At 60.4% G+C, this 20,370-nt stretch overlaps 1 protein-coding gene across 1 annotated transcript in view; it reads right to left on the bottom strand.

Annotated features, from left to right (window-relative positions):
- ABCA2 (ATP binding cassette subfamily A member 2) overlaps positions 1–20,370 on the bottom strand; it is a 34,629-nt gene extending 14,259 nt beyond the window's left edge. The window contains 26 exon segments of the mRNA XM_027666966.1: positions 172–354; positions 439–635; positions 952–1,164; positions 1,452–1,632; positions 1,930–2,094; positions 2,567–2,771; positions 3,066–3,216; positions 3,358–3,548; positions 3,905–4,019; positions 4,558–4,660; positions 4,741–4,914; positions 5,314–5,410; positions 6,145–6,312; positions 6,590–6,718; positions 6,946–7,105; positions 7,352–7,686; positions 8,256–8,423; positions 8,425–8,475; positions 8,557–8,742; positions 9,193–9,297; positions 9,514–9,641; positions 9,844–10,010; positions 10,444–10,555; positions 11,952–11,954; positions 12,817–12,910; positions 20,184–20,370. Of these exon segments, the coding sequence (XP_027522767.1) occupies positions 172–354; positions 439–635; positions 952–1,164; positions 1,452–1,632; positions 1,930–2,094; positions 2,567–2,771; positions 3,066–3,216; positions 3,358–3,548; positions 3,905–4,019; positions 4,558–4,660; positions 4,741–4,914; positions 5,314–5,410; positions 6,145–6,312; positions 6,590–6,718; positions 6,946–7,105; positions 7,352–7,686; positions 8,256–8,423; positions 8,425–8,475; positions 8,557–8,742; positions 9,193–9,297; positions 9,514–9,641; positions 9,844–10,010; positions 10,444–10,555; positions 11,952–11,954; positions 12,817–12,910; positions 20,184–20,249 (3,847 nt within the window). The 5' untranslated portion in view covers positions 20,250–20,370.

Here is a 20,370-nt window from a genome sequence, read left to right as displayed (position 1 = left end):
CTGGAAGAAGTCATGGCACCTCCTACACCCCTCTCCCATCCCCTCTGCCCTCCATATGGCCTAAGAAGACTCAGGATGGGAACACCTGGGTGTTGACCTCTCGCTCCTTTCCTGGGCTGAAAAAGGGTCCTACCTACTCCTCTAAACAAAGGGTCCTGCTGCTCTCCAAACCTGTGCTGTTCCTGGCGTCTGACTGCTTCTTCACCACCGTCAGCTTGTAGCCATCACCGTAGGTGCTCTTGAGGAACAGTGGGGAACCACAGCACTTGAGTTTGCCATGGGAGATGATGGCGATGCGGTCCCCCAGCAGGTCGGCCTCGTCCATGTGGTGTGTGGAGAGCAGGATGGTCCTCCCTGACGGCAGCACAGAGCCTCAGCAGAGGGGCCAGGGCTGCCGTGGACAGAGGAACATGCCAGGCTCTGCCCAGCTACACTCACCTGGCTTGTACTTGAGGATGAGGTCCCAAATGGCCCTGCGGGCATACGGGTCCACGCCAGCTGTGGGCTCATCCAAGATAACGGCCCGCGATCCACCCACAAAGGCAATGGCCACTGACAGCTTCCTCTTCATGCCACCCGAGAGGGTCTGCACCTGGCAGTGCCGTTTGTTGGAGAGTTCCAGGTCCTCAATCATCCTGGGAACAGGGTAGAAGCACCAGGCATGCTGGGGGAGCTGTATTGGTGCTCAGTGCTTATGGGGAGCACATGACACCTCTTCCCCACGTGGTACCTGTGGCCCTTGGCCACTGGGACTGCCCAATTTTTGTCAGGCTATGAGCCTCTTCTGCTTGCTTCCACAGCCTGATACATTTAAGGGTGGGAAAACACCTGGTGGAGCTGCTCTAGGGGACATCTCTGCCACCAGATTGCCCCCAATAGCACAGCCAGCAGGAAGGAGACTCACTCATGCCAAAGGCATGGATGGAGCCAAAGGAGCTGGAGGGTGCCTACTTGTCCATCTCCTTGCGGATCTCCTCCTCTGCCATGCTCTTGAGCTGTGAGTAGAACCAGAGGTGTTCCTCCACTGTCAGCCTGTCAAAGAGCACATTGTGCTGGGGACACATGCCCAGGTTCTTCCGGATTTTGTCCATCTCTGTACGGATATCATGGCCGTAGATGGTTGCGGAGCCGGAGGTTGGAGGGAACAAGCCAGTGAGGATGGACCTGAATGGATGGAGAAAGGCAACAATATGAGGGAGCTTGTATTCCTCAATCTGCTCCCGATCCCAACCACCACCTCTGGGAGCATCTGCTGGGCCCCAGGCAGAGCAACATCAGCACAGGGTCACGAACCCGCTGCCTGTCCCATGTTTGTGCCAGCCCCACACTGCTACCCTCTGGGTATGGCACCAGCTGCTACAGGATTCTGCAGGGACATCCCGTAGCCCTTTCCCCACCCCCAGCAGCTGGCCAGAGAGACATGGCCCCTTTCTGCCCAGACAGGCACTCACATGGTAGTGGTCTTGCCCGCACCATTGTGTCCCAGGAAGGACACGACCTGGTTCTCATAGAGGTTGAGGCTCAGCTTGTTCAGTGCCAGTTTCTTGTCTGTCTTGTAGACCTTGGTGAGCTTGTCGATGCAGACAACCAAGGGGAGGTGGGTTGGCTCCTCCTCGATGCCCCGTGTCTCCTCTGCTGTGACAGTGGGATGGTGAGAAGCCAAGGAAGCCAGGCTTGGAGCAGGGCTCCTGAAGTATGAAACAACCCGCCTCCATCCCATGGTGGCTGTGCTGGCTTCTGGTTCCTTCCCCTCTGCTTCTTGCCAGCTTACCCCCTCCTGCACTACAGTGGCAGCTCTCAGACAGGCTGCAGTGCCTGACTCAGGATCCTACCCCAACAAGAGCACAGGGGTCCACAGCCACAGCAAGACCCTGTGGCAGAGCCAGGGCCATCCCTGTGCCACCCACTGTCACCCCCAGCTGCCCTCACCCAGCCTCCGGCTCTCCATGGCACAGGCCTGATCCTCCTCCATGATGCTGAGGCGGGTGGTGTGTGACCAGGGCCAGGTCCACTCCCAGGTCTCCACGCGCCCGTTGCCTAGCCAGTAAGACTTCTGGAAAGGGAAGTACCAGGGCCGCGGCAGGCCGAACATGCCTGCAACCACAGCCCCGGGGAGTCAGGGCCAACCCTGCACCCAGGGCCACACAGAGGCCAGCTGAGGGCCAGGGCAGAGCTGGTCCCCATAGGCATGGGGGTTGCCCCAGCTCAGGGTCACCACTGTGGGGTAGAGGCTGTGAGCACTCCAGCCAGCTGGGCTCAAGGCAGTGCTGCTGGGCTGTGCCAGGAAACAGTCCTTTGGGATTTGGGTTGGGTTGGTTCATGCTTCAGCTTTGTGATGAAAGAAAAGGGAGCAGGTGAGACACCTCCCCGAGGACGGATAAGGGGGATCAGTGTCCTAGCTGTGGACACCTTTTCTACAGCTGGCCTTTGAACTGAGACACTCAGCTGAAGATCTCCAAGGAACCTGTTGGTGTCACCAGTGGGTGACGGCATGTGGGCAGGTGTTCCCCAACAAAGAGCTCCCATAAGGTCCGAGGTGCCCTCATGCCCCTCTACCTGCACGTACCCGGGTGCACGGCCTCGATGTACCATGTGAGCACCCCATACACCACGGCATCCACAACCAGCATCATCATGGACAGCAAGAGGTTGAAGTCATCTCCTTCCACAGGTGATTGGCTGAAGGTGTGCCACTGGATACCCACACCGGCCACCTCATACAGTGCAAAGTACTTGGAGCCCAGCCCGAAGGCTGTGGTGGACATGAGGGACTGTGAAGAGGTGGAGGGAATGGGAGGTCAGCAGGAACCACAGACCAGCTCCAGAGGAACAGGTTGGGGTGAATTCCTACCCAGTGCTGCTCCACCCAGTTGGGTGGAGATGCTCCTGGCCCTGAGAGGCACCAAACCTTCTGGAGATGCCTCCAAAGCCCCACAGCAGAGTTGGTTCATACAGGCAGAGGCTTGCCCAGGGCTTGGTGACAGCTTGGTGGCCTTGCACTGGACATGGGATGCATGGGGCAAAGTTGGGGCCAAGCATCTCCCCAGCAGCCGCAGCCAACTCACCGCGATGCACTTCTCGAAGGCCGTTATCTTATCATGCGCCACCTCCTCCCGGATGGCCACGTACATGTAGGGCACATAGCTGAGGAAGTAGATGATGCCGCCGCAGGCAGAGGCCAGCTTGGCCTTGGAGTAGAGCACTGACACCAGGAAGCTGCAAGGGAGGACAGCATCACCTCAGATCCCACGCCCCCAGGGCTTTCCCCACACCATCCAGTTTTGGTGGTGTTGAGGTGATAAATTGGCTCCTCAAATCAGCTGCCTGGGGGGACTTGTGCTCGACGGGGCAGCTCACCAGAACATGATTGTGGCCACAGCATAGATGGCGAGGAAAAGCCATATGATGAGGACATCGCTGTGCATCAGGACCTTGCCATACTTGAGAATGGCAGTGAGTGCTGTGACTGAGATGGACAGTTGGACAAAGCCGGTTATGAACCAAGCCACCCAGTGCACTGCGTTGTTCAAGCCCATCATCTTCATCACCTGTGAGGTCAAAACTGCTCAGTGGGGCTGTTCCGACCCTGCGCGCCCCTGCTGCCACTCTCAGTTGGCTGGGAGAACAAGGGGTAGCACCGAAGGGTCGTGGGGGCTGCTGGGAGCAGACAGGACACAGAACCCTGTGCCAGGGTGCTAAGGAGCTCAGTTTCCTCCAGCGCTGGGTAGGACTCATCTCATGTTGGGGACACTCAGAAGGACCAGCTTAGTCCAGGGATTTGGGATCTACATCTGCCCCAGGTCATGTGACCCAGAGACACAGGGAAGGTGACCAGGGGCACAGCATAGAATGTAGAGCTCAAAGACACCCACTCCTCCCCAGATATCTCTCCCACCATCCCCACCTCTTTCAGGCGATGCTCCTTCTCAGTCACAATGTGCTGGATCATCATGGCCACTGAGTAGACCCAGGAGATCACCATGCACAGGGGCATCATGTGCTCAATGACAAAGAGGAAGCTGGCGAGGTAGAGGAAGAGAGGAGAGAGCTGGATCATGGCAGCGCTGCAGAGATCCAGGGAGACCCCGGGGCATAGGATTATGGAGGGGCTCTCCCCCTGCTCAGGGACAACCAGTCCCCAGTCCAGCACCTCCTCAGTGCCCTGAATGAGCTTCTCCAGTGAGCCCACAGGACAATCCACTGTCCTGGCTGGTAGGCAGGCAGGTAGCAGCTGCAGGCTCAGTCCAGGGCCCTGCCCACCCTGGTGTGGATGAGGTCCTCTCCACCCTCCTGTCCAGGAGCACTGGTGGCTCTGGGACTTCTCCAGGTGCTGTCTCCAGACCACCGTGATCCATAATCACCAGGAGACCCACGTGCCATCCCTTTAATTTCCACCACCTTCCTGAGCCTGGTGGTCTAAGGAACTGGCTTAACTAGTTGCTTATCACTCCTAATGTCACTAATCTTTCAGGCCCCCAAACTCGTCCCCTTCTCTGAGCTGAAGTGTCCTGGTTGCAAAGGGGGAGGGGAAAAGTCCTGCAGGTGGGTGTTACTCACTCGTCCCGAGTATAACATGGGTATGGGAACATCTGTACATAGTTGCCAGGCTCCACCACGTCGTGGCCAACAAATGTGTTGATGAGGGCGCGCTCCATCATGTCTGTGGAGGAGGGGGAGAGGTCAGACTGAGTGGGCAGGGGTCAGGGACATGGGCAGCTGTGGCAGGGTGCTGACACTTACCTTGGATCCAGACGAAGCCATAGAGGAAGTAGAAGCGGCCACCAGTGTTGGGGCCAGGCCGCCAGTATGCCCGTCGGATCTCATTGGTCTTCTCTGTGAAGCTGGAGTTCTGCCGGATCTTGTACATGATGTGGGGGGGCAGTGAGCCATCCCTGTTGGTCTGGAAGATGACACCTGCAGGCAGCAGGAAAGGCAGGGAGTCCACCAAGGGACAGCCACATTGGCCAGCCCACGGGGATGGGGAAGGGTTCAGCATGTCCCAACCAAGGACACTGTACGGGCTGCCACAGATTAGAAGGGTGGCATGGCCCCGGGATGTGAGACCCCCACGGGATGCAAGGGCATGTGGACAGCAGGCAGTGGCAGTGGGAAAGCCGGGACAACAGCAGGGTGCTGCATCCAGCAGTGCTCAGCCTGGAGCAGAGGAGGGGCACTGTGAGATGTTCAGCCTGTTCACCCACCCAACGCATGCATCGAGGGAGCCACGTCCCAAAGCCAATGGCTCCTGGGCATGGCTGGAGAAGTACATGGCTTCAGGGACCCCTGCAAAGGGGTTGGTTCCCAGGGACATACTGGCAAAGACCGTGACATTGTCCTGGTAGGCCTGGTTCAGTGTGTAGTTGACAATGCTCTCCTCATCTGGGAAGCCTTTGAAGATGTCCACGCTGACCTAGTGGGAGGGGATCAGAATCACTAAGATTGGATCATCAAGTCCAACCAGTAACACAAGCACTGCCAAGCCCAGGACTAAACCATGTGCCCACGTGCCAAATTCACATACTTTTTGAACACTCTCAGGGATAGTACCGCTGCCCTGGGCAGCCTGTTCCAATGCCTGACTACCCTTCCAGTGAAGAAATTTTCCATAATATCCAAAGTAAACCTGCCCTGGCACAGCATGAGGCTGTTTCCTCTTGTCCTGCCACTTGTCACCTGGGAAAAGAGACCAACTCCCATTTGGCTACAATCTCCTTCCAGGTAATGGTAGAGAGTTATAAAGCTCTCCCTGAGCCTCTTTTTCTCCATGCTGAGCTGTCCCAGCTCCATCAGCTGCTCCCCATCAGACCTGTGCTCCAGACCCTTCCCTGACTCTGTTGCCTTTCCCTGGACACACTCCAGCAGGCCAGTGAGACCCCAAGGCCAAAGATGGGTTTAGCACACAGACCCTCCACACAGTACAGCATGTGCCACCCCTAAGCCACCCCACAGCTCCCGAACAGTGTATGGGCACCTCCACCCTTGACATCTACCCCAAATCTCCTGACACCTCAAAAGCCACTATCTCTCCCATGCCCCCATGGGTTCCATCCCATGCTCTTAAGGTCTGAGTGGATCTGCCCCTTTTCATCCCACAGAGCCTAGTTGTGGGTGGTTCTACATTCCCACAGGTGGGCACCACCTCACCTTGGCCATGAAGCGGACCCAGCCACAGGCAGCATTGTCAATAGTGTCCAGTTGCTGGAGTAGGATGCTGGCATTGGGTAGGGAGAAGTTGCCGTTGAGGAAGTTGTGGAGAACATCGCTGTCAGAGACATTCAGGATCTCTGGGTGCTTGTGCAGGTCAGCAGTGAACTGAGACAGACATGGGAGGGAGAAGCTGGACTATGCGTTACCTCTCAGGTCACTGTCCTCTCCATGGACACACGCAGGACCCAAAGCTCATCCTGGGGATGGGGCACAGTGTGCACCCTATGCAGGGATCCAGACTAGTCTCCACAAGAGCAAGGTGGGTAGCAGGAAGCACCCCATGAAGAAGCTACAGGGTACCTGGGGGCAGGACACCCCCTTCTCCACTGGCAGGGCAGTAAATCCCAGGCAGGGTCGGTCCTCACCACACTGTCCTTCCTACCTGCTGGAGCCAGTGGATGCGCCTCTGCAGCCTGCCCTCTTCCAAGTAGGCTCGGATCTCAGGGGAGATGTTCAGCCATGCCTTGGCATAGTGGGTGACGTTTCCCACAAAGGCGAAAGTCTCATTGGCCTGTGGTCGGGGAAAGGTCACACAGTGGGCAGAGGTGGGAGCCTCCTGCTCTCTGGGATGGCTAGCAGCCGTAGAGGTACCTGCCCACCTCCCACAGGCACTGCTTCCCCAGCAAGGGTCAGGGCTGCCTGTGTCTGCCAGTCAGCCTCTTCCCTGCCAGTCAGCCCATCTGCAGAGGAAGACTGGTGGGAGAGGAAGGATGGGGGTCCCAGCCTATGCACACTCACCTTCAGGATGACCTTATCCACTTCAGTGCCCATGGGTGCATACAGGATTTTGGGGTTGCTGGTCATAAGATGCACAAGGAGGCCCAAGTTCCGCTGCTCCTTACTGGTGAAGCCCAGTGAGCTCATGTTGCCCTGCTTCAGCGCCTCAGGTTCTATCGTCCTGCAAAGGGGGCTCAAGCTGTCCACTCTGCTCCAACCCCAGCACCCCTTGCTGCAAGCAGCTCCCACTCCTGCCCATGAGGGGACTTCACACTTGTTCCCGTGCCTGCACAGTGCTGCCTAACCCAGGAAGCATCCCTGGCTGCAGTACAAGGATGCAGTACAGCATCCATCCTGCCTGCTCAGCAAGCGGTGACACCCCCAGCCTGACCAGGGAGAGCCTGGAGCCATCCCCCAACATTCCTACCGGTTGTTGCCGCAGAGGATGGGCTGCAGCCCGGCCCAGAGTTGCACGAACGCTGAGAATTGCCCCTGGGGGTTGTCACTGCCAGTTGGGCCCCCCTCAGCACCCTCCTCCTCTTCTGCTGTGGCATTGCCAGCTGTGGCATTGGTGCCGGCCCAGTTGGTGCTGTTGGCAGTGGGTGGCGGGGCCCTGCTGGAACAGGCTCCCCTGGGCAGCAGCTTGGCCAGTGCTGAGAGGATGTCCATGTCCCGGAGAACCTTCTCCATCTCCACCAGGTCCTCAAGGAGGGCACGGAGGCGGTGCTGGGTAGCTGTGTTGTTTACCTCATCCAGCTTCAGCTGCAAGGATGAGTGGACAAGGAGTTACCCACTGTTGGGGCAACGGGGTCAAGCAGGAGGGAAACAATGGAGACCCCAAGCAGTGGCACTTTCTTGGTTAAAAGGTTGGAGCTGTGCCTAGCTAGGGCCCTGGACTCATCACTGTGCATCCGTGGCTATCAGGCAGTGGGAGTGGTGGCAAATGCTGGCAGGGATGTATTGAGGTACACAAGATGTCACTCAAGACAGGAAGGCGGCCCTCTGTGACTGTAAAGGATGCATCAGACTTGGGTGGGACTAGAAGGGGAACCTCAGAGACAGCCTTGAATTGCGCCACCAAGGGCATTGCCAGTCCTGGGTAGAGAAGCCTGCAGGGACACCTTGAAGGATGCTGGGAACACGCAGCCCCACCCGACAGGCAGTATCCAAGTGGGTGCTAGAGGAGGAATCATCTGTGTCATGGAGAGGGGTGACCAGGAGAGGCCAGGCCATGTAACAGAGCCCTCTGCCCCAACACCTCCCCGGGTGAGTAGAAACCCTGCCCAAGACTCATCTCTGCCCCCAGGTCGCCCCACCTGCCCAGCTCTCACCTTGCTGACGATCTTGGGGGTGTCCAGCTGCTCCCGGAGCTCGGTGGCCAGTTGGGCAAAGCGTTCCCGGCGGGTGGCCTGGCTGCCATTGCAGGCCAGTGCCCGGTACGCCGCCAGCAGTGGCTGCTGCCCAGGGGCCACGCGCAAGAGGCGGCGCAGCCCCCCCCGGGCTCTGCTCACATGTCAGTTGCTCCAGCACTGGCCCAGTGAAGAGGACACCCTACAGGGCAGGAAGTTGTGGGAACAGTGCTGCAGTGCCTGCTCTGGCAGAGCAGCCCAGCTTGCCCCACGGGGTGCTCACCTCCATCTCAGTGATGAAGGCCTGGGGGCTGTCAGGGGCAGTGGGTGCCATGGCGGCGCTGGCGAGGCCCAGGGCCTGGGAGAGCATGCGGAGCAGTGCCGGCCGGCGTGAGGCTGCCATGGGGTCCCGCAGCGCCCTGTGAACCAGCCCTTCCCGCAGGCTCCTCCAGCCACTGGGGAGGCTCTTCTGCAAGAGGAAAAACAGGGATGGTTGGTGGGGTGGGGGCTCCCTAAGTCCCCAGGCATACGTGAACAGCCCCACAGCACCCAAGGTCTCCATGGGGAGGGGAAGAAAAAGTGTGCAGATGCAAAGTGCAGGGGTTCCCTGCACCTTAGCCGCACGGAGGGAACAATCTCCCCTTGCTCCCTCCACAGCCAGTGCTCAGGCAGTGCCATCCCCCACTGCAATGGTAAACCTAGGCACAGGCACTGTTGCGCCTCGTAGCACTGAGGGAACTGGTGGCAGCACTGGGATGAACCCCAATCATCCCTGCTCCTGCTCTGCCCCCTGACAAGGTCCCATCACAGCCCCTCTATTGGGACAGATACCCCCAGATGTCTCCGTGGTGGGATGTGGATGGGACAAGAGGATGGGCTCTGCCCTACCATGTTCCCTGCATGCAGCACCACTCCTCACCTCCAGCCACGTCATCTTCTCGCCGGCACCAAATCCATCCCGCAGGTCTCGCTCATGGGTCTCATCAGGTACCAAAGGAAAGGAACCAAAAAACAGGCGGTACACCTGCACCAGGATGGGAGTGGGGCTGCCAGGTGTGCTGGGAGCAGAGGCACTTGCTTGCCCAGCAAGGCCCTGGCACAGGGTAGCAGGGTAGGATAAATCCCAGTTGGGTGCCTACTGGCCACCATCCCGTGGGTCTGATGGTCGGGGCTCAGTCCAGGCCAGGATATGCCATTCATGAGGCAGCACAGACTTCTGCAAAGCCTGGCAGTCACCCACCTCCTGCAGGTCAATGCTGGAGCCCAGGAGCAGCTCGGCTGTGCTGTTGGGAAGGGACATGTTCTGCATCAGGAAGCGCTGCAGCTCGCCCTGGTCCTTGGCTGCCCATGCCAGTGTGAAACCGGACCCTGGGAAAGAGCAGGGGAGGGGGTCAGAGCAGCCCACAAGCATCAGGGACACGGTGTGGCACCACAGCTGGCCCTGCCCAACACAGTGATGCAGGACAGTGGCAGGGCACTGCCACACACCATCGCATCGCTGGATGCCAGGCAGATTGGCACCTCTGTCCCTGCCCACACAGGCAGCAGGGGCAGGCAGGGCACAGCTCACCTGTTTGGCTGCTGAAGTGGGTCTCCATGGAGCTGGGCTCAGAGCTGCTGAGGGCCTCTAGGTGCCGGCGCAGTGACTCCAGCTCCTCCTCCAGCCCCGGGTGCCGTGGGTCAAAGAGGCTGCTTTGCTCTACTGCCTCGCTGAGGTGCTCCAGGAGCTGCGTCACCCTGCAAGAGCCCAGCACCGCCCTGGCTTTAGGGACAGAGGGATGGGGACACCTTCCCCAGAGTTCAGGGGGGGGATGAGCCCCTCAGGGGAAGGGGGTAGCAGTGGTGCTTGAAATGGGGCACCACTGCCCTTGCCTGCACACTGAATCCAGTGTGCTAGAGCACAGTAGAGCCCCAATGCCTTGAGGTGTCCACAGGGGCCACCTCCATCCTCCTCCCAGCACAGAGCACTCAGGAACCAGCAGTGGAATGGGTTGAGGTGTTCCCTTCACCCCACGGACATGGTGGTCTGCACCCAAGCACTTTGGGGGACACGAGCTTGTGTCTCACCCCCAGGGCTGCAGCAGCAACATGGGAAGGGGCAGGCTATGTGCAAGAGCATGCGGTAGCGTGCAGGGTGGGATGGGAAGCACATGGCAAGAGCAGGACTCACGTGGAGTTGGAGTACTGCAGGAAGCCAAACTCATCACGTTGGCCATCAGGGCACAGGGACTGCATGACGGGCAGGATCCCGGCTGAGGTGAGTGGAGCCGCCGTATAGAAAGCTGGAGCCAGCAAGAGAGCAGAAGAGTCCAAGGGAAGGTGCGAGTCGGGGGAGGAAAGGCAGGGAGGGGGAGGGGGCCACCAGAGAAACAGACACTTGGTTCAGAGAAGCACGCGCCAGGGTCTGCGAGTCCACGGGAGGCTGGCGGCCATGGTCAGAAGTCGATAGCTTTTCTACCAGGGCTTTCCTGGCTGGCTGCCCTGTGGGGCTGCAGGCAGCTCCTGCCATCCTGGCTCCAGCCCTCTTGCTCCCACCCAGCCTGCCCTGGGTGATGGGTCCCTCAAGCCCTAGGACAATGCCAACTTCTGCTGTTTGCCCCCAGGATGGCCACCAACCTCCTCCAGGCTCCCGGCCCTTCCTGTTAGTAACCTCAGAGGCACTGGCAGATCTCCAGAGGAAGGTGAGGAAGAATACGACAGGGAAAATGGAGCTCCCAGAGCCCGCAGCCTCCCCCCAGTCCGGCTGCCCTGACATGTGGTGGCTGGAGGTGGGTGAAAATGGAGACATGCAGGGGGAAGATGGAAGAAACAAGGAGCAGCAAGGGGCAGGTAAACCTTCCCCCCTCCACTGGCACTGAGCTATTGTCTCTACTGGGACGTTCCCACGTCCTCCCCTGGGGCAGGGCAAGCCCAGAACAGCCCTGCCCAATGAGGGGACCAGAGGTCATCACCAGGCAGTGCCAAGCAGGGACCCTGCTCTCACCACCCCAGCTGGTGGCCCTTTGGTTAGAGGCGGGTCAGTGCTGTTAGCACAGCCACGATGGGCAGGGGCTGGTGAAGATGGGCTTCTGGCAGGGACAAGGGACGGCCCAGGGCATGGACAGGCGCAGTATGGGACAGGCCAGCAGCCTGCTAGGGTAGTGGGACCCACACTGGTGGCCATGCCACGGTTTGGTGACAAAGTCAGTGCATGGGTGGCATCTTGCAGGCCTCCAGGCTCCTAGAAGTGCCACATCCCAGCTTGTCCCACCCACAAGGGGCCAAGACAGGGACCTAGTGGTGGTGCTGGGGTGGGAGCCACCCCAAGCCCTTTGGTGATCTGGCAAGACAGCACCCAGTAAGGAGGTGAGAAGAAGGGGTAGGACAAGCCTCCACCTGGCCTGGAGAGCCCAGGAGGCTGAGGACATGGCCACCAGTGGCACCAGCACCTGGGGAACCCAGCACCATCCACACAGGGGGGACACCACCACAACTGGTCAGCCCCTATGGAGGAGCAGGCAGGGGCCATGCTGTGCTGCCCAAGCTCATCTTCACCAGCTGCAGAGGAAGGCAAGAGGGTTACAGAGGTGTGAATTAGGCCAGAGCGAGTTGATCTAAATCAGGCTCTTTCTCCCCAGACTACAAGGCCGGCACAGGCAAGGGAAGGGGGGGAAGCGTCCACCCACCCCACCAACTTACAGACTGGCGCATGCAGTAGAGGCATGAAGGGCAGGCGGGCAGGGGAGATGGTGGGAAAGAAAAAGAAAACATGAGCAAAAAAGAATGAAAAAATCAAACCAAAAACCACAAAACACAGAGCGCACATCAGCACTGGGACAGGAACCCGGGCAGTGCCCGCTGCAGCCGGACCGCACTGGCCGCTGGGCTCTCCCTCGCTGGGACATGCTGAAACACAGGCTTGAACCATCATTATCTGGGGTCACCTCCAGTACCCAGCATCTCCCCTGGCCCTGCTGTGCCACCTGTGCCAGGGCACTCAACAAGGTAGGCATCCCATGGGCCCTGGAGAGCTGGCAGCTCCACTCTGCCACCTCCTCCCAGCAGCACAGCCTGAGGGCAGTGGAGTCCAGTGCCCTGGCCAGAGCTCTGGCTGGACTTTTCCAGGAGTCCCCACCTCCAGTCTCATCAGTGTGTCACCTTGCCGGGCCCCTGAGCTCCCCAGGCACAGGGATTCCCGTGGGACATTTTCCCTGCTGCTGGGGAGTCCTTCCAGGAGCAACTCTGGCTGCTCCTCAAATACCTGGCTGTCCCAGCACTGTCCAGGTCACCCTTCCTCCCACAAAACTTTCCTGCCAATGGCAGCCACAGGCTGGTTGGTGCTGCCACTCCCAGGGGAGTCCCCCAGGCTGGGACAGATCCACCTGCCATGTCTGCCCTACCCACTCTTGGCTGCAGCCCCTGCCCAGTGCTATGTCCCTCAAAAGGCCTCTCTGGGTCCTCCCCCCATCTCCAGGCTGTCACCAGGGGACTGGAACACCTCCCCAGAGCATCAGGGTGCCCTCAAGTGTAGGAGTACCCCAGGCACCGCCTCACTGGCACTCACCTTCCTTCACAGGGATGGTTGGCTTCTTCTGCCGCAGCCCCAGGAGGATGAAGAAGAGCACCAGGGGGATGAAGATCTCAAAGGCCAGCACCCACTGGGGATGACACAGAGCAGAGGGATCATGACACTTAAGGACAGAACTCAGCTGCCAGGGAGGAGGGCGGGCAGGACAGGGGTCCCCGTATCCTGGTGCAGTGTGGCACTGTCACAGCTCAGCCAGAGGCAAACAGGTTCCTGGGCACCCTACGATCTCCTGCCTGCAACCTGCCTGGGGCACTGCAGGACATGGGAGGGTGCACAGACAGGACGGATCCCTCCTCCAGCAGTGCAAATGGGGTGCCAGGGCTTGAGCCCAGCCTCGATGGGCCACCGCAGCTGGGGCTGCCCACAGACATGACCCCAAGTCCTGAACAGCCTGTGCCCTCACAGCCTGGAGCTGTCTGGCATCTCATGTCCCCCTGCCACTTGTGCCACCCCTGAGTCCCACCAGGTCCCATACATGAGTCCTAGCAGGGGGCAGACCTCCAGTTCAGCCAGGCCTTGGCACCAGCTCCAGGTGCAAGTGGTGTGTGCCCTGGTACCCCCATAAAAGGCTCCAGCTGCACAGGATTTCCACTGGCGGCATAAGGTAAATCACAGCAGATCCCCAGGAATCCCTGGCCACAGTGGCTCAGGAAGCCCAGGCTGGGCTCTGTGCCCAGAGGCCCTGGGGATGGGTATCAGAGCCTTCAGCCAGCAGGAGTGGGCACCGGGCATGGTGCCAGTGCAGCTGCTGCCACTTTGCACCAAGAGTGCCCAGATGCGTCACGGCCCCACTGCCCAGTGTGGGGGATTTACTGCAGGTGGGGAAATTGAGAAATAGTGTGAGGTGAGCCAACTTCCCCTTGCTCCAGGGCCAGATCAGACCCAAGGCAGGCACTGAGACCCTGAAACCTACTGCCACCATGGGCAGGGCAAGGCAGGGCCCAGCTCCACCGCCAGGAAGGTGCTCCCCACAGCACCCACACCTCCACCAGGTTCCCACCAGTAATCCACTGCCAAGGGGCAAGCCAGCGAGGTGGGCAAAGTGGGTTTTAACATGGCAGGAGCTGCCTGGAAGGATGTAACTGGCAACATGTGCCAGGGTCAGGCCCTTCTATCTCCAGTGCCACCTCTATGCTGGCTCACCCAGGGGCTGCCAACATTCTGTCAAGAAAGTCAGAGTAGCCCCAGTCAGTGGTGAGCAGAGGGACACCCACACCTGGGTCCCTGCTGGCACATGGCCACAGTGCTGCTGCTGTAGGATGAGCATGATATCCACCCCACGCTGCCCTCACCACCCCAGAGCTCCTGATTTTGGGGAGGTAGAGACCAGAGGAAGAAGGGCTGGAGGGGATGGAGAATGCCCCAGGAGCAGTGCCAGGGGATTCCCATCTTTCTGGTACCACTAGTCCCAGGAACAGTCCCTGGCATCACTGTTTCTGTACGAGGTGGGGTAGCAGGGGACCCACACTGCTGTCCCATGGCCCCTACTCTGTCCTCCTGGCTGCCTGCCCCCACCCCCTGCCTGTTTACCAGGCACACAATGGGGTCTCTGTGCCCAGGCACCAGGGGAACCATCCCCCCACACCCATGCTGGGCTGTACCAGGCTCCCATGAGGACTGTCCTTGGTGGCAGCAGCAGGAACCTGCTTGTTGTTACTTATTTTTTTGATGGGGGTCATTGACCTTTTGCTCATCTCCATCCCCAGAGATGTCCCTTGTCCCCATCCCCTCCTGCACTGCCACATACACCAGTGCCAGGGCAGGCTGTCCCCCACCTTTAGCACCCAGAGTGACAAGGCAACAGGCTGACAAGGCAGAAGAGGGGCGCTCCCCAGCCAGCACCTCTGGGACTGATCCTACCCCCTGGTCCCCAGGGCTGCCCCAATGGAGGCTTCCCAAGGGTGGTGAGGCCAGGGCTGCCCCACACCCACAGTGCGGCAGAGGCACCAGCACACAGCAGGGCCCCAAGGGAGCCTCAGTCCCCCCCCCCCCGAGAGGCACACAGCAGGGACACCCAGCACCAGCACAGCCTGGGGACAATGGGGTCCCTGCCTGCAGGCACAGGACCCTGGTGGACATTTTGGGATTGTGTGAGGAAGCGAGGATGTGGGGAGAGGCCAGGCAGCTGGGAAGAAAATGCTTCCCAGCAGGTAGGGCTAGGGAGATGAGAGAGGTCAGTACCTGCCAGTAGCTGGCCACACCCTGCACCAACCAATGTACCTCGCCCTCCCATCTATCCCCTGGTGTAGGTGCAGGACCCAGGATAGGACACTGGTCCCAGGGGTCCTTGTGCCCAGGTGAGAGTGGCCATGGGCAACTCCTGGGTGGTGGCATTCACCCCATCCATCTCCCCTGGCACATGTTCACCTCAGTCTGCTTGGATGTGAGCAGGATGAGGCCATAGGTGCTGCCTGGGTTTGCACAAGTGCTGGGTGTCCACCTGCCACCCTAGGGACGGTAGGATAACCTGTGCTTGCTGGGCCTCGTGTTCAGCCCTGCCCCTGGCAGGGAGGCAGAGCTGGGTGGATGCCACAGCAGGGTACTGGCCCCTGGAGGGGAACACACCTCTCCCTGAGCACCAGGACAGCAGTGCAACACCTGGACTCATCCTCTGCCATGCCATCAGATGGGAGTGAGGGGCTGCAAGGAGGCTGAGGAAGAGGCAGCGGTGCCCGTCAGGATACACAGCTCCCACACAGCCAGGTCAAAAGGCCAGACAAGCACCACAGGACAGTGGGAGAGCAAACAGCCCGGCCTCACGCAGCGGTGCCACCATGCCCACCCTCCAGCCAGCACCGGGGCAGCTGAGATATGTGCTGGAGCCAGGGTCAGCATGGACATGGGTGCTGGGTCACGTAAAACTGCACAACTCCACCAATGTCCCCAGGATGTGGCAGCACTCATATCCCACTGGCAACCCTTGTGGGGACAGCCAGGCCAGGCAGAGACACCTCTCCGCATCCATCACCGTCACCCCAAAGTCTGCTCAATTCCCTTCTGCCCTCTCCCAGCAACGCCTGAAGCCCACAGGCACGGTCTCCAGCTAGCATGGCACAGCAGAGGGGCAGCCAGGTGCTGGGCAGGCCCACCCTAAGACCCTCAAGTTGGCAACTCCAGCAACACCCCTGAACCTCAAACCTGCCATGCCAGCCCCCCTCTCCCGTAGCCTGGCACCTGTGAGGGGTTTATCAGCCTCGGACACAGGTGAAGCAGCACCACACACAGCCTAGGGTAAGCTCAGCATCCAAAAACCCCACACGTACCCACCAGAGGACAGAAGTCTGCCAGGGCAGAGTCTGCCTGCACGTCTCCCAGGAGGAAGGAGCTGCTGCCTGCTCCCTGCCAGCCTCTCTGCCCATGCCAGTGCTGCTTGTAATGCCGGACCCCAGGAACCCCAAGGGATGGGGCTCAGCTCCTGCAGGATCCAGCTTTTCCAACAGCATTTTAAGGCTGGCAGAAGAAATATATTAAACTTTTTGATGGCTCCGGACTTTAATCACCATTGAACGTCCACTTTTGCCCACAGTCAGGAAGCAGACATGGTTGCTGGGAGATCAGCACTGGATGGGGGGGGCCAGCCGGGCCCCCTGGCCAGGCAGACCCATGAGGCTATGCCAAGCTCCCTAATTCCACGAGGGACCTGACCATGGACACCCACTGATGGTCACCACCCAGCTGTGGACCCAAAAGGGCTCCCTGAGGTACCCTGCCCCATAGAGACAGACAAGGGCAGGTCCAGGGGCTGCCAACTCCTCTCCCGCCAAGGCTTGGAAGCTCTCACCTCTCACCCCTTTAGTCACTGCCAGTTGTGTCTGTCACCTCCTGTCCCACTAGCCCCTGACTGCAGCATGGGCACATCCCCACCCCTCACATCCTGCTGGCGGCCTTGGAACAGCAGCCTGGGGTCCTGCCTTGGGGAGGCTGGAGGAGGAGGAAATCCCTGCTGGTGTTTGCCAACACCTCTCCTGAGACGGGAGCCCAGGGAATACCCACCATGGCTCTCCCCACCACGTCAGCTGGGCACCAGCGTGCTGGGCTGAGGGGGACACATGGCACTGGGACATGGCCACGTTCCAGAGGGCACAAGATGCCTGGCCCAAGCACAGCATCGTGTCAGCAGTCACAGTGTAGAGAAAGGTGCTTCTGCAACAGGTGTCCCCCATCTGCCCAGCCAGCAGGGACTGATAGGGATGACATGCCCCTGCCAAATCTGCGTTTCCCCTCCCGGCATCCACTGCAAACAGTGAGGAGCCAAAGAGCACCCAGAGTGGGGTAGCACCCAACCGATTCCTGCTGCAGGATCCGGCACCAGCCCCCTCCCAGCCCCAACAGCAGGAGCTGGCAGTGCCACAGGCATGGGGTGTACTGTTCCCTAGGGATGCTGTGCCCCAGCAGAGGCACTGTTACAGCCCTCCAGCACACCAAGTTTCAGCCTTTCTTTTTCTGGAGGCATCAATAACCCCCCCCACCTGCCCAGCTCTGCTACCAAGAGCCAGGGAAAGGGACAGATCTGCCAGGCCAGCTCCTCTGTGCAGAGGGAGCTTTCTGGCTCTGGGTCAAGGAGTAGAAGGCGCAGACCCTGACCAGGCCAGAGCAGCCACACTGCTACACCCCCCACACTACAGCCCATGCCACAAGGAGCCCCTCCAATGTGCTGCAGCACTGAAGCAGCACCCAGAGCCTCAGCTCCTGCTCACCATTCCTCCGAAGACCCCCCTCCCGCCAATGCCCCAGGGCCAAGCAAACCCGCAGCCAACCCAGCAACAAACCCAGCAGCACACTACCATCACTGGGAGCTCCAGCTGTGGCTGCCTGCCCATCCCAACTGCATGGGCACAGAGAGCAGGCAGAGGATAGGTACATGAACATCCTGAACTGTGTCTTTGGTGACTTTCGAGAGAGTACCTGGTAATTTTATATCCAGATACCAAAGTCATAGGAGAGCCCACCCCTGAACACATTCCCATCCCAGCAGAACCAAGGCATAGCCGGCAGTCGCCAGGGCTGCCATTAGCACTCCAGGGCCACTGATACTGTTCTGCTCAGACCTCTATCACCCCAGAGGTTCCTGCCTGAACTTCTGCTCTGGGAAGAACACAATCAGGGCCAAATCTCAGAGCATCACCCAGAACAGCTCAGCCACACCAGGCATGGTCCATATCTCCCACAGGCTGGGCACAAGACCTGACAGAAGTGCCACGGGACAGTGCCTGGTCATGCTGCAGGTCTCCCTGGACCCACTGCCACTGCATCCACAAGTGGCTTGGCCAAGCCTTCGTCAAGTGCCTGCAAACAAAGTCGGTCCCAAAACCACGGCTGCACCTTGCTGCAATCCTGCTCCTGAACAGCTCCTGGTGCTGGGACGACGGGTACTCTCCCGGCCGCCAGTACTCACAGGCAGTGCAGGGAACTGCCCCAGCTCTCAAATCCCAGTCCAGAGCCCTCAGCCAAACATATGGCGTCTCTGCTTCCCACCCCAGCCCACAGGACCACAGCCACTGCTCTGCATGCTGCCGGGAGCGAAGCGAGTGGTGGTGAGGCACCGACCCCTCGGCAGCACCAGGTTGCGCCAGTGGGCAGCTGCTGGCACACAGCATGTTCTCTCTGTGAGGCTGGAAGAAGTCCAGTGACCCCCAACTCCACACTGCTGGGGTGAACCTCCACCAAGAGAGGGGGCTTATGCATTCCCCCTTCCCTGCTCCAACCCCCCAGCCACCGGGATTACCCCAGGGGAATGCAAAGCTGTTTTCTCTCAGTGAAACATCCTTCTCTGGCCGGTGCCAGGTAGACTTGCGCTGGGGAACCTGCTGCCGAGCGCCAGGCGCAGCCACTCCCAAGCTCTGGCACAGGGCCTGGCTCTGCCTTGGCCACCCAGCACCGACAGCTCGGCTCAGGGATGCTGGCACAGCTCCCCTGGGAATGGGCAGGATGAGGGCCTCTGCACAATCCAGGGACACCAGGTGACTGGAACTTGCATGCAGCAGGAGCACAAGGAAAGAGGTGACACGCACAGGACACGGTTGTCCCAGGAGCTGCACGAAATCCATTCATCAGCACCTGCAGCACTGGGACCATCTCTCACCCTGGCACACAGTTGGTCCCCCGCATGCCCCATCCACATGTGGCATTGCTGGATGGGCAAGGAGGGGCTGCTCCTTACCCTGCCACCCTGCCTGCAGCAGTGGCACTCCAGTGATGGTCCACGCACATGGAGGTGACGGGGCCTGGGCTCCTCATCCTCCAACCACAGCCTCCTGCGCTGCACCTCCATGCTGCCCACAGGACTGGGGAGGGTCACAGACAAATAGGTTCCTAAAAGCTGTGTGCACCCCCAATCTGTAACCCAATGGACATAGCAGCCAGGACTGGGTTAGCCAGCACATGTCACAGCCTAGCTGTGCCAGCCTGCTTGCCCTCGAGGGCAGGCGTCTGGGGCAGTCTCCCAATGAGGCCACGCAGCTCTGCTCAGGGTGAGAGGCAATGACTCAGCCAAAGAGTATCATCCCCCCCTCATGCATTTTGGGGGCGCCAAGGCTGCCCGTGCAGGAGAACCTGCCTGCAGCACCAGGCCCGGCCTTGCTCCTGTCCCGAGGGTCTCTAGTGCTTCGGCCATCAGGACACAGGGAGTCTGGTGCTGGAGGCTGCCAGTGAGGAAGATCAGGATTGGGCCTGCGGGATATTTAGTAGGGGAAGAGGAGAGCGATGCCAGCTTGGAAGCAGCAGCTCGCTCCCTTCCCCCACCTGCTAAAAATAACTGGCTCCCTCGGGCCGCGGCCCCACACCCTGACCGGACCCCTGGCCCTGCCTCGGGGGGCCGGCAGTGTGACCCCGCGGCCCCAGCACAGCTGGTGCCACCTCGCCCCTCCTACCCCCCTGGGGAAGACACATACCAGTCCCCCGACCCTCAGCCCTACGACGCGCAGCTCTTCTCCAGCCCACGGAAGAGAGGCGGCTCCGACCCACATATGGGTTGGGAACCTATTTATAGGCGGCAGGTAGCGGGGATGAATGAAAGGGAGCGATCCCACTCGGGGAGGGGGGGCGACATCCGGCCTCGGGCTCCTGCGGGCCCGGGGGGTTCCACGGACATGGGATGGGAGCGGGGCGGGGGAGCCCCAACTGTTGTGGCCGCACGGGGGGCGCGCCGGGCCCGAGGCCGCGGTGTCGGCCGCCGGGGTGCTCCTGACGTTCCAGGGATTCGTGCACGGGCGGCCCCAAGCAAGCGGACACCGCAGGGCCAGAGGATGGGGGAACATCCCGGGGAGCCCCCGGCACTATCCCCGCCGGGGGCCCGACCTCGCCCCCCGGGGCTGCAGGGCCCCCCGGCCCCCGCCCCCGCTCACCGGGCTGCGCCGCTTCAGCGTCACGTTCTTCCAAAGCAGGAGATGGAGCTGATGCAGGAACCCCATGGCCAGGTCGGCCCCGCCGCAGGGCTGCGCCGCGCTCGGCTCCGCGTCACCCGCTGCCCACCGCCATCCCCGCCCAGCCGCAGCCTCTGCCCGCCGCGGGCTGCGAAGGAGCGGAGCAGTC

Source organism: Corapipo altera, unplaced genomic scaffold (genome assembly GCF_003945725.1).
Source record: "Corapipo altera isolate COAL_440 unplaced genomic scaffold, ASM394572v1 93, whole genome shotgun sequence".
Lineage (NCBI taxonomy): Eukaryota > Metazoa > Chordata > Aves > Passeriformes > Pipridae > Corapipo > Corapipo altera.
The sequence above is the reverse complement of the archived record's forward strand: the minus strand, read 5'-3'. Positions and strand labels throughout refer to the sequence as shown.